The 13,939-nt window shown below is 46.6% G+C and overlaps 1 protein-coding gene across 5 annotated transcripts in view; it reads right to left on the minus strand.

Moving 5' to 3' along the window:
• TANC1 (tetratricopeptide repeat, ankyrin repeat and coiled-coil containing 1) overlaps positions 1-13,939 on the minus strand; it is a 230,376-nt gene that overhangs the window by 27,158 nt on the left and 189,279 nt on the right. For all 5 annotated transcript variants that reach the window (XM_024735882.1, XM_024735886.1, XM_024735887.1 and 2 more), the window contains 3 exons: positions 8,410-8,646; positions 6,398-6,583; positions 3,900-3,978 (listed from right to left, as the gene is read on the minus strand). In XM_024735882.1, coding sequence (XP_024591650.1) covers positions 3,900-3,978; positions 6,398-6,583; positions 8,410-8,646 — 502 coding nt within the window. The remainder of the gene's footprint in view (positions 1-3,899; positions 3,979-6,397; positions 6,584-8,409; positions 8,647-13,939) is intronic.

Here is a 13,939-nt window from a genome sequence, read left to right on the forward strand (position 1 = left end):
TTAATTATTATTATATACTCGTTGTGGTGATCTGTGATCAGTGATCTTTGATGTTATTATTGCAAAAAGATGTACAACACACCGAAGGCTCAGATGATGGTGAGCATTTCTTTAGCAATAAAGTATTTTTCAATTAAGGTATATACATTTTTTAAAGACATAAAGCTATTACACACTTAATAGACTACAGTACAGTGTAAACGTAACTTACGTGCGCTGGGAAACCAAAAAATTTGTGTGACTCACTTGTACTGTGCCATTCACTTTATTACAGCGGTCTGGAACCAAAGTCACCATATATCGCCAAGGCACATCTGTATTCTGCAACTTTTCTTAAAACTCTGAGTTTACTGTAATAAACCCCAAAGTAAACATTGTTCCCATTTTAGATGAATGCCTTACAAATCTACTCTATACACTGTCTTGTCTCTTTATACCTAAGGCAGGAGCCACCCCCCTTTCGGGACACTGGTGACTCCAGGTCATCAGCAGGGAGATGCTCAGGGCACTGAAGACACACAACTGAACCTACTGCCATCACCTCCACGCGGATGGGCCTGGGTGACAGGGGGCCTCCCGTGGGGCTCTGCCCCCTGTGCTCCCTCCTCCCCGGCTGTCCGCTGTCATTATCTATCACCGATAAACTGCTGCCTTCCAGTCGGCAACAGGCAGGAAAACCCCACTTGTGCAACACACAGCAGCTCCCCCGGGATTGCAAGGGTCCCTCCCAGCAGAAAAGTGGAGGAGGACTTTGTGCACTGATTTAGCGCTCCCACCTCCTGGACGTGGCTGGGAGAGGACAGACGGGCGGGTAGCTGTGCTCCAAACTGGGCGGCGTAGTGCTGCACGGAAACCAACGGGCCCTTCAAAGATGGGCAGGTGAGCCAAGAACACACCCCGGAGACCCTCTCTTGGAGCCCCATCAGCTGGCTTTTTTTTTTTTTTTTGCGGTTCACGGGCCTCTCACTGTTGTGGCCTCTCCCGTTGCAGAGCACAGGCTCCGGACGCGCAGGCCCAGCGGCCATGGCTCATGGGCCCAGCCGCTCCGCGGCACGTGGGATCCTCCCGGACCGGGGCACGAACCCGTGTCCCCTGCATCGGCAGGCGGACTCTCAACCACTGCGCCACCAGGGAAGCCCGTCATCAGCTGGCATTTTAAAGCCAAGCTGTCCATGGCTAACCTACACTGAATAGACTTGTATGAACTCACACAGGGTCAAACAGAAATAAGGAACTGCATTATTCACACACAGCGTCTGGCTGTCCCGTCACCTGCCCACACCCCAGACACGGTCACTCCTGGGATCCTACCCTCTCACTGTGGTTGGAGAAAGACAAGCTCCATCCTAGAGTGCCTTAGACACAAAGCACCACTGACCACACCCAGGAAAGAGGATCGAACAAACCAGGAAGCCGAACAATCGCTTTCACTCTGAGGGTCCCCAGCAATTAGGAAGAGTGCACAGAGCAGCTGCTGGGGACCCACCAGCTGGCGGCTTGGTGAGAACAGGATTATGAGCTGACCCATCCACTCAGGCTGTCATCAGCACCGGGGCCTTCTCTTCCAGAAGGCATTTGGGGTCAGGTAGCGTGGACCCTATGTGGCCAAATCCCAAACACACACCTCACAATCTGGGCAATGCAGCAGATGCTCGTGCAAAGCCCCATTATTTGCAGATGTTTTCTCATCTAAAACCTCCTCCTCAAGATTTCAAAGTATTCCTCTGGCAACCACAGACCTGGAAATCAGGAGGGTTTGTGGTAGCCGACATTGGTGGACATTTTTGAAGGAACACAGGAGAAAGGTATCAGAGAGAAAAACGCGGAGCAGGCAAGATTGGTTTTACTGACATGCAGCCACAGAGCGCTGCTGGGGCCTCGAAGCCCGAGAAATAGTGCTCAGCTTTCTCTCGGTTTAAATTTTTTCAAAAGTCTCTCAAAGGCTTGCCTGAGTTAATTCACGCTTAATGCCTGCTGAGGGAAGATGTGACCTGCTTCTCAGGCTGCAAAGTGGTCTGAAGGTTATGCATGAGGCTTTGGAAGGGAGAGGCTGAACTATTACTCATCCTTTCATTGAGGCTGATGGGCGTCTGTAGTTTCTCTTACGTGCTTCTTTAGCCTGCAACCTAGCAGATTCTCAAGGGGGAAGGGAGGGAGGTGGTTACTGAAATTCAGGACTCATCATCTCCAGACAAAACAGACTGCTCACACAGAGCCCTCAAATGAAGCCCTTCTCTGCTTCTCTGGACTTTTTTTTCCAAGAAGAAAACTCAACTCTAATATTAAAGATTGGAGATTCTTATCTGAGCTAAGCGAGGGCTGTCACTGTACTGCTTCTAGCACTGACCCTCATCATCATCACCAGCTCCTCTCGTTACTGGAGCTGTCAGGCCGGCACTTGAGACAGCTTCTCACAGTGCTTCTCTATTTGTCCTGAAGCCACGAAACCACCTGGGTGCCCTGTTAGGAAAGGGGAGTCTTGGATTCACCCTAGACCTAATGAATCAGAATTTCTAGGCTCAACTGCCCCAGGGAATCTGATCTTTGGGAACATTTGGCCAAGATTATCTCATCTCATTTAGTCTTCACTGCAATCCTATAAAAACTTATTTACCTCATTTGACAAGGAGGCAAAGTTACCTGCCCGAAGTTGATAACCAGGCCACGGAAGGCAGGGATTCGGACCTTCTGGCTAAGCACACAGAAAGTCACGTGCTAACCTGCCCAGCTATCCTGCTGCCTGCAACACAATAGGAAGCGGTAGAAGCTTTCATTCTGTCAAATTACAGAGCAGCCCCTACTGTGGTACAGAGAAATGGGTGGGGGAAAGACTCCAGAAGGAATTAAGGCCAGTATTTACATCCACACACGTGTACCCCAAGCATAATCCAATCCCGTTTGGGGGTCCTGTGCTCTCCCTGAACCCCGGGTCATGCCACCTCTCCTCCTGCTGGGACCTCCATGGCCCACTTCACCACAACTAGCAACTGTAAGCCCCACGTGTGTGTGTGTGATGGCAACCGTGGGTCGCGGGGTGAGCACCTGTGATACCCACCAGGAAACTCTGAGGCTTTTCCTAATAAGTATGAGTTAGCTGATGGACTCGGCACACTACCATTTGGCTTGTTAGGAAATAAGTGAGAAGCATTTGGAAATAAATCTCTGCAGGAGACACTGAAGTCATATACACTATGTATACACACGGGACACAGCCTGGAAATGCATATTAAACACCTTGGTTACATCTATTAAACAACAACTGCTAACAAAGTCTTACGTTTCTAATACCAATTCAGTCAAAGGGAAAATTTCAAAGCAGTGTTATTTATATTAATCTGACAAGTATCCAACTCAGATGTACTCGCCCCAGGCTTCCTTCCTCCACTACAGCTCAGCACACACCCGCACACCCTTGGAAACTGACTTGTTAGCTGGTATTCAGGATTTTAAGCAGGCTCCATGAGGACTGAGTGCTACTCTCCTTCCAGGAGGCAGGCCAGAGCCTTCCTTGCTGAGCACCTTTGATTCACCTGAACATGGGGCTGGAAGCTCCCACTCTGCTCACTCTGCACGGGCCACAGGAAGACCAGGTTGGTTAGGACGTGAGAAAACTCAGCAAAGCAGAAACCACTACCTTATTTGGGTATTTCTAGCTGACATTCATCACATGCACAGAAACTGCTGGTAAATCCAAAATGATTCAAATTACACTTGCTTCTAGAAAAGTTTTACTAGCCATTCGGGAAGTTTTAAAAACTCTTAACTTCAAATGCCTTGTGATAAAATAACAATAGGACTAGATGCATCCCAAGCCATTCTTAAGACAATTAGGCCAAAATGCGGGCTAAAACGTCAAGAAACTACTTGGCCCCAACTACAAGCAGTGGAACCATAATTACCTGTTTCTCCCCACAGTGTGTCGGTGCCATTGATGTCTATTTCATGCTCCTTTTCCAGTCCCAGCAAGCACTGGACCACCTGTCAGAAGCGGCAAGGTGATTTAATGAGTTCTCAAAGCCATATGTGCTTATTGTAGCCTATGTATCAAAGGAGAGAGTGTGTTGTTTTTTAACCATGATTATCTTATGCTGCACAAGGAGAGAAAACATGACGAAAACGGTTTTCCAGCGTAATTCGTATGCTATTCACACTTTCCCTTTGAGAAGGAGAAGAAAAAAAGACAGTGAATTTCGGCAACATTGTTCAGGATTACTAGGTACTCAGAATTCTAATGAATTCCAACATGACCCAAATATGCCAGCCTAATCAACAAAGGACAGGGGAGATCATACAAATGCAGTTTCTGCATAAGTCGCCAGAAGACGGTGACTCCCTTTTTTCACAAGGAAGGAAAACAAGGTGATGTACATACCTTTCCAGTAAAATAAAACAGTGCTGTTCCAAATTTCTCTACTGACAACATTATTCTTTTCCCTCTGTCAAAGAGCAGGCTGGGTCACAGGTGTGGAGGCAGGGGTGCTGGCCCGCGGGGAAACAGAAGTATCTGAGCCCCGAACCAGAGCCAACATCCACCCTGCCCGTGTGCAGCGGCCTCGAGCTCGCCGAAGCCATTTTCCAGTCTCTCAATCCACTCCCAACAAGGGCCCTACAACCTCGTCCTGAAAACCTGTGAATGTTACCTTACGTGGCAGGAGGGGATGTGCGGATGTGATTACGAATCTTGAAACGCGACGATTATCCTGAATTATCCAAGTGTATATTTGATATACACTTGATAAGAACACAGCTGCTTATAAGAGGGACAGGAGGAACCAGGGTCAGAGGAAGGAAGACATCAGGAGACAGGAGCCTCAGTTAGAGTGACACACTCTGAAGACAGAGGCAGGGTCACAAGCTAAGGAATAATGGTGGCTTCTAGAAGCTGCAAAAAATAGAGAAACACTCTCCTCTCTGGAGACTCCAGAAGGAACACTGGCTTCCTGACCCAACTTAATTTCAGCCTCTGACCTCCAGAACAGGTTGTTTTAAGACACTGAAGTCTGTGGACCCTTGTTACCACAGCATGAGGAAACGAATACACCCTTCAAGTCTTTTGGTGAACAAATCCTCTCCTTGTCCACGAAACAGTTACTGGATGTACTGCAGCTGCTTTTCCACAGCTCCCCGCAGCCAGCTTTAAAACGAGCTGAGACCAAGGTCACATCCATTGTGGCTTCCCTGTGCTCCCTAAGGTGATTTTGCACATTCTGGACACACACAGATTTAGGGAACAGTTTAAAGAGGAAAAACATCTACATTCAAATGAGTGGACTTAACGTGCTCTCTCTGAATCTATGTATATGGGTATTTAAAAGTATTTATTTACATTTTTATTTTAAAGGAATTATAATAAACCCACCACATGGTAACATTTAACACATTTTTATGAAATGAGTATTTTCTTCAAGCTAAAACATATATAGATGAGTTGACTGGCATCGTTTCACATTTTTGTAAATCTCTTTTATGTCTGTATTAAGAAAAGACAGCTGCATTTTCTTATATGCTTCTACATTCAACTTACTGCAATATATTGTGTTGGCTGAAGTAGTGTATGTGTATAGTTTTGATGTTTTAAATGCCAACGATAAGCTAGCAGTGTGTGCGTGTGTCTGCTCTAGTGTTTTAAATGCTAAAAGTCAGCCAGCTGGCTTTGCAACCAAATTTACGTTTTAGTCATTGTGTGGAAGAATCTTACCAAACACTGGCAACTCTATAACTGCTTGAAGATACGTAATACAGCGTGAGAAATACACGGAGAGAGAGGGTAAAATATTATTAAATTCACAGACACACGGGTCAGGAGATGCCGATGAATTCACTTCAAATCGAGGAATACTGACACCTACCAGAAATGAAGTGCTCGATGTAACTACGGCATGAGGTTTTCCTTCAGTGCAGGAACCACGAATGATAAGCACCCTTTCATGCTACCGGAGCACTGAAGTTCTATTTTTAAAAATCCTTCAAATACTCAAGAACAAGTTTATAATTAGGATTCCATGTGATTATTGTTAAAAGATCACAAGGACAAAAGAATGAATCAAAGGGGAAAAAGGTAGACAGCAGAGCTAGAGAGTAAAAATAGAACAAGGAAGGAAGAGGGGAAGAAACAAGGAAGAGCAGAGAATGCACACCGTGGAGGGGCTCCACGTGGGAGCAGCCAGCCCCTACCGGGCCAGCACCTGAGACTGTGGGCACTCCCCTGCGTTTTCACTCACAGGACAGGCTTGATAACAACAGAAGATCTTTACACGTGGTGAAACCCTCATTTTCTTTCATTCCTTTGGTGCATCACAAGCTAGCAACTCAGAAGAAGGTGGATGCAAAACACCAGACCCACTGGGCTACACGGGGCTCCCAGTTTCCCAGGAAGGGCCCTGGCGGCCCCACTCACCGAGCTGTGGCCCATGCTGGCGGCCGCTGTCAGTGCCTGCTGCAGGGCCTGGGTCTTCCTCAGCACGCCTGGCTGGGGTGGGCCCACGGACCACTCACAGGTCAGCAGGTAGCGGAGAATGTCGCCGTGGCCCCTCAGTGCGCTGTGGACCAGCGCGCACTGGCCTTTCTTATCCAAGTGGTCCACCTGGGCGGGGGGAGGAACAGGGGAAGGTCACGGTTTAGCATCACTTCGTCACAGTGCCCCACACATGCTCTGCACAAACCCCATCCCACTGCAGGTGTAAGGGGATAATGTCCCAGTATGTCTCTCTGGAGAGTCTCCGTCTGAATTACTATGGTGTAATTAATGCACTATTCCAGGCCTTGAGTTCCCTCTGTACAACTAGTGATCACAAGACATCCTCCTCGCAAATGACTCAGAGCTCCAAGTTCTCTGGGAAGCAGGTAGGAGGACAGACCAAAACCTATACTTCCCAACCTTGGTAACTTGGGCAGAGTATTCGAAATCTGCTGTGACAAGCTATGACTTGGGGAGTAGAGCAGTTCTTTGCTTACTGAGACAGGAAAGCCAGCGAAAGGAAGGGATCTGGAAAACCCAGCTCTGAACAAAGAAGAGCAGGAAGGGACCCCAAGCGGCATTTTACTGGGGAAGGCAGGTGACCCAGGACGTGTCAGCATGCTAAGTGTGGTCGCAAAGCCAAGAAGGCAAGCTAGCCACAAATGGGGAGTACCCAAGTGCTGCATACCCCCTAATGGTGCAAGAGGCAGCAGACAACACAGCATTCCCTGTCTAAACCTGGAAATATTAGCCTGGAAGAGGATTCAGGGTCCAGCCTTGCTTGCAAACTCTGAGGATGCCCTACACCTCAACCCAGAGGCTTTTGCAAGAGCCACTACACAACCCATCCCCTCCTACAGAGCTTTCAGCTAGCCTCCGGATAAAGCCCAGCCACGATTTGGAAGTGGAAATGGAGGTGTGGTGATGAGCAGTAATGAACCCACTGGGAAGGCTTACCAGCAACATTTCCCTTCTTCCATGAGCTAAGGGTGACCTGTCCCAAATGCTTTATTTTCGAGAGAAAAAACCAAAAAGACTCCCATAGTTACTATAAGCCTAATATCTTGTCGTTGAACTTTAAAGATCCTAACTATAAAGAAGAAAGACAAACATCAGTGATTTACTTCTACTGTTGTTCAAAAGTACCTTCTCCCTTCCCCAATGAAGTGCTTATAATAAACCTAAACAGAGTTTACTGTGAACTTGGCACTGTTCTCATTTAATCTCTTAACATTGATAGTCCTCGAGTAACCCCTTAACAATATAGTTACTCTGTATTGTTAACATACTGATTTACTTATGCTCACACAACAGCCCTGGGGTAGGTCCTGTTGTTATGCCCATTTTACGGATGAGAAGCCTGAGGCACACAGGCTCAACAACTTGCCCAACGTCCCAGCTGGCAGTTGGAGAAATGAGAATCTGGGGCCTTCTAGTGTTCCTGCAACCATATGCTTAAGCACATGCCTTCCAAGACCCACAGAACTCATTTTATTGGTTTTTTTTTTTTAAAAAAAGACATGAAACGGAATAAGAAGAAAGGAGAAAAAAAATCAAACATTTATATGTTTTCAACCAATCCAGTGCTGTGTTAAATTCTGTGACAAGTTCCAGGGTCACACTTGCAGGCTTTTGAAAGGATGGCCTTACTCAGGCCGCTGGTGGTCGGGAGCCTCCCCTTGGGCAGGATTAAGCAGAGTAAGAGGTTCGAACAAAACACACAGCCCGTCTCTTTCTCGGAGGTGACACACACACCCACATCAGGCTACATCACACACTGTCTGGAGCCTGTAGCTCCACCTTTTCTGTTTATGTGGTGATTTCTGTTCACTGCAACTTGACAAAGCAGAGACCAAAGGGAGCTTGGCCCAGAAAATGAGAATTCTACAAGCAATGGAAGACCCCTCCCATCTTCGCCCCTGCCTCCCCCGCTGGAGAAGGCTGCTGCTTACCCTTGCCCCCTTCTTGGCCAGCAGACACACCAGCTTCGTGTGGCCGGCAGCGGCCGCGTAGCAGAGGGCAGTCATGCCGTTCTCTGACGTGCCGTCCAGGCAGGCGCCAAATTCCAGGAGCAGAGTGACCACCTCCTCGTGGCCGAGGTGAGACTGGACACACAGGATCGGGGCGTTATTTAACACTTCGGTCCTGTAGTTCACGTTGGCCCCTCCCAAAATTAGGAGACGGCTCACCTGTTGGAGAATGTCCCCCAACAAGATTAATTTCTCACGTAGATGTCAGTCACAACAACATCTGCGGAGAAGGGTGGTATTCTTGATCCAGTGGTTCTCAAACTTGAGTGTGCATAGTATGACCTGCACTGAAAACGGACATTCTTGCCGGTGGGAATGTAAAATGGCACAGCTGCCACAGAAAACAATGTGGAGGTTTCTTAAGATCCAGCAATCCCGCTCTGGGTACATATCCAAAGGAAATGAAATCAGGATCTTGGTATCTGCACTGCTGTGTACGGAAGCACTGTTCACAATAGCCAAGAGATGCAGGTGAACTAAAAGGTCAACAGATGAATGGAAAAATGTGATATGTAAATACATACAGTGGAAAATCACTCAGCCTTTAAAAGGAAGGAAATCCTGTTACATGCCACAGCATAGATGAACCTTGAGAACATGAGGGTAAGTGAACTAAGCCAGCCACAAAGAGACAAATACTATACGATTCCACTTACACAAGGGACATAAAGTAGTCAAATTCATAGAGACAGAAAGTAAAACGGTGGCTGCCAGGGGCTGGGAAAAGGGGGAAATGAGAATTGTTTAATAGGTATGGAGATTTAGTTTTATTCTGGAGACCTACTGTACAATAATGTGAAAATATTTAACACTACTGAATTCTGTCCTTAAAAATAGTTAAGATGGTACGTTTTATTTTATGTTTTTTTAATCACAGTTAAAAATCTAGAAATGCACATTCTCTGGAATCAGACCTCTGTATTCAGTAGGCCTGGGGTAGGGCCTGGGAATTTGCCTTTTTAATGAATTCCCCCCAGGTGATACTGATGCTGTTGGTCTGGGGACACTTTTTTTTTATTTTAATTAATTTAATTAATTTATTTTTGGCTGCATTGGGTCGTCATTGCTGGGAAGGGGCTTTCTCTAGTTGCGGGCGAGCAGGGGCTACTCTTCGTTGCGGTGCGCGTGTTTCTCATTGCGGTAGTTTCTCTTGTTGCGGAGCACAGGCTCAGTAGTTGTGGCTCATGGGCTTAGTTGCTCCACGGCATGTGGGATCTTCCCAGACCAGGGCTCAAACCCGTGTCCCCTGCGTTGGCAGGTGGATTCCTAACCACTGCGCCACCAGCAAAGTCCCTGGGGACCACACTTTGAAAACCGCTGTTTGATCCAAATAAAAACAGAAAATTCATTTTGGGGGGCAATGAAATAATCATCACAGGATTAAATAATTAACAGTGAGATAATAAAGCCAAAAGTGAAAGCAAATACTCTCTTTTCTTTACAAGGAATTGTACCTTCAAGAAAAAGCAGAACACGTGAAAATGTTCACAAGCTTGGGGCTGTCAGCAGCACAAGACTTACAGACAATCACCGGCTTTTTCTACTAATTACTACATCCACCACCCACTTAACTCCTTGGACCCAGATATCAAGGGAAGTTTGTTATCTGTAGGTTTTAAAATAAAATCACAGAATACCTTAGGCAAATTTCAGCTATACTAATATCTTCTTCAAATCTCCAGGTCATTGGAAAAATGACACTCCTTTAAACACCTATTAAGATGCCCACTGCGTTTCTTCTAACAGTTCCCTTCAATGGTCCCGGATCGACATCAATCACTCCCGACAGACCCTGGCCACTTCCGGGCTGCCCATCAGGTGTGAAAACCACACAGACTGGGTCTCTTATTTGACCGGAGACACATGGGATCATTAAAAGATACAGAAAGATGACAAAACACACAGAATTCAAGGTATTTCAATGATATGGTGTCCACAAGAGTAGCTGACAGAATACTTAAAAAGTGATAGAAATTATTATTCTGGTGGTGACATCACACCTCAGAAGAGTGAGACAGCATACAGACAGGTTAGAACCCAAAGTGTAAAACCTGAAGCGGTCTGGGTTGCCACTGAAGCTTGAACCCCGGGTGACCCAGCCCTTCAGCTCCTTCTCTGACCTCGTCCCCCAGCACCCTTACCCTCACTTCCCCACACCGCGACCATGCTGGGTCTAATGCTTGTCCTACAACAATGGCAAGCATGCCCTGGCCTCCTGGTCTTTCCCTCTTTCTTGTATAGTTCCCTCTGCCAGGAATAAATACCCTTTCCATAGCTACAGATGACAAAGGATCACTTCCTATGGGTCCCTGCTTCAATGCCAGGACACCAGGGAGAAGTCCCCCCATCCGATACAGAATGCCCCCAGCCCTCCCCATGCCCACGCCCCCCCCAACACACACACACACAGAGGCTGACCCCGTGCATGGCCATCTACTCTGCACACTCCATTTCCCGGCTCAGCCCATGGCACAAGATACTGGTTCTAAGACACAGAAGTTCACAGAGAAGAGAGGTAAACAAAGCCCCTTTATGGGTGAGGATGGCCCACAAGTCAGTTCCTTCCTGCCATTAGGATCATCACTTACATTTAAGGAAGGACCGCTTGAAGTTGGGGGGAGGGATAAATTAGGAGTTTGGGATTAACACATATATACTACCATATATAAAATAATCAACAAGGTCCTACTGTATAGCACAGGGAACAACACAATATTTTGTAATAACCTAAAAGGGAGAAGAATCTAAAAAATTATTTATATATATAAAACTGAATATATATATTATTTATATATATAACTAAAAATTATTTATATATATATATAAAAAATTGAATCGCTTATGCTGTACACCTGAAACTAACACAACATTGTAAATCAACTATACTTCAGTTAAAAAAAAAAAGGAAGGAAGGACGGCTTATACCCAAGTGACCAACACCTGCCTCGTCATTCACCCAATCAGGGGGACCATCTTTCAACCCCATCTGGGTCAGCACCAACCCAGCCTCCTGCAACAAACCAGCACGTGAGGATGGAGGGGCAGAAAAAACAGGAAGGAGAAATCAGGAGAGCTGTCCCTGTCCCAAGAGTGACATGCGACGCTCAACCTCGGGCAAACTCATCCCTGCCAAGCTTGCTCTACCACCCTATGTAGGTTTGCTCTTAAAAACAGCACAGACTCAAACAGGATTTGAAAGCATTTTAAAAGTGTAAGTGCTCAACCAAAGTAAGGGTTTTTGAGAAAATTATTTTCCTTTGAGTAAAACCGCCAACAGTAGAGCAGGAATAAGACAGCGCTGCTGACACAGTTGGGGATTTTATCAAGGCCTATGAAATCAGTTCTTAGGCAAGAGGGGTTACAGAAGAACCCTAGCAGCTTTTTCAAAGCACACGTAACATCACTGAGGGGCACATCGGACGCTGGTCACCAAAGGACAGGCAGGAATTGTTTGTAAATTCCCAGGGTGACTTTGACAGCCAGTTACCCTCTCTCTTCCCCTCTCCCACCAATCCCATTCCCTCTTCAGATTCATGAGCCTAAGAGAAAAAGATGAATTAAATAGTCTGAGTTCCCAATCAGCCCCTTAACTAACTTGCTGTGTGATTTTCAGAAAAGTACTCAACCTCTCCGTGATTCAAGTGCCTCCTAAGAAAATGACAGTACACCACCCCATGTTTCTACTGGATAGTTTCTCTTTCCTAAGAATGTTGGCAGGTGTTGTTTCAGTGCTGTCTTCCTGAATACTTTATAAGAAAAGTCTTATGGAGGGTATGTGCTTAGGGGCAGAGCTTTCCTAAAGGTATTTGTTATCAGTTCTCTATCTGCTTCTTCGGAAAGACATTTCCTTGGTGGGTGCAATGTTGCGGGTATTTTTACCACTTACCCCCCAATCAGTCTGTGGATCTACCCCGAACCCATATTTCTTAACCTTGCTGCACAATGAAATCACCTGGGAGCTTGCACTGCTGTGGGATTTGCGTCACCCTGTCACTGCCCTCACCCTCAGTTTCCTCACCTGAAAGGTGGAGATAAAAACAGTTTCACCTCCTCAGGTTGTTGTGAAGATTAAAAATGAACGTGCCATACACACAAAGCACTTAGCACAGCCCTCAGCATCCTGTAAGTGCTAAATAAATATTACTTGCTATTGTTACAATCACCTTCGATTGAATCTTTAGAAGAGACAAGGGCCCTAGTCCCTGACCCCTGGAAGGCACAGGAGGGCGCTCTGCCCCAGGAACCTGGCGACCCGGAGGGTCTGGCCCGCCTGGGCTGCTCACCAGCACAGAGCAGCAGGGAGACCTCATGCTTATTTGAGGGCAGATGTGGACCCATTAATGCCTCATGATGGGCAGCTCCCCTTCACCACCACCCACCTGCACACTCACAAGTTCTCAGGTGCTTCCAGTAGAATCTCAGTTCTCACTTGACCATATAATAAATGCCAAGTATTCTCCCAAGAGCTTTAACATCTCAGTGAGGTTTCCCATCACTCTGTGATGCAGGTTCTTTTGTTACTTTCATTTTACACGTGAGAAAACTGAGGCTCAGAACAGATAAGCCACAAATTAGCCCTAGGCACAATGCTAATTAGTATCACAGAGCAGTCCAGCAGCCGAAGCAGCAGCTCCGGCTAAGATTACTCCGCCTTCCAGGAAGGGGTTTTAAGTGGTTCTTCCTGTACATTTTCTCCCAATCACATGGAAATCGTCTGGTCATCACCACCACGAAGCTCTCCCTGGATAACACCTGGAAATGGCAATATTACCTATATACTTCTGGATTTGATGAATACAAGAAAATAAAAAAGGGGCCGGGGGGTAGGCAAAAATGACGTGATCCTGAGGAACAGAAGAGGCACTGTCCAGCAAGGTCGTAAAGTGGGAAGCTCAGTTTTCTCATTAAGTATGTTGGAGGTTCTCATCAATACAACCGGTGTAAATGTGCGCTGCCTAGTAGTTATGCAGAATATGACTGGATCCTCTGAGCCAGGGAAGTTGGGCCGAAGTCCATGCCTAGCTCCTGTCTCCTCCCCCGCGGCCCCAGCTCCAGCTGAGAGAAGAATCACAACCTTAATTCTTTTCGGGAGCCTGTGGCTGGCAGCCGGTCCCATGCGACCACGTGAGCAAAACAACCAGCTGGACGGGAGCCTGAAGGCACTGGCGGCAAGCTCCCCAGTGGGCCAGCCAGGGCCCGGGCTGGCATAAGCCTGGCCGGGCAATGGGAGATCACATTGTTAGAAATCACAGGCATGCCACCAAAATTAAAATTCATCTACCAAGTAATCACTCGGGAGCAAGTCGCTATAATTGACCAAAGTAGCAAACTGCAATTATTGCTCAAAATGACATCCCTTCCTGTAATGACATTTAATACTCTCTAAAAAAAAAAACTCCTTAATTGCATGCATAATTTTAAATTACCGTAATTTGTTCATGATTCTGTGAAC

Source organism: Neophocaena asiaeorientalis, unplaced genomic scaffold, assembly GCF_003031525.2.
Source record: "Neophocaena asiaeorientalis asiaeorientalis breed wild unplaced genomic scaffold, Neophocaena_asiaeorientalis_V1.1 scaffold72, whole genome shotgun sequence".
Taxonomy (NCBI): domain Eukaryota; kingdom Metazoa; phylum Chordata; class Mammalia; order Artiodactyla; family Phocoenidae; genus Neophocaena; species Neophocaena asiaeorientalis.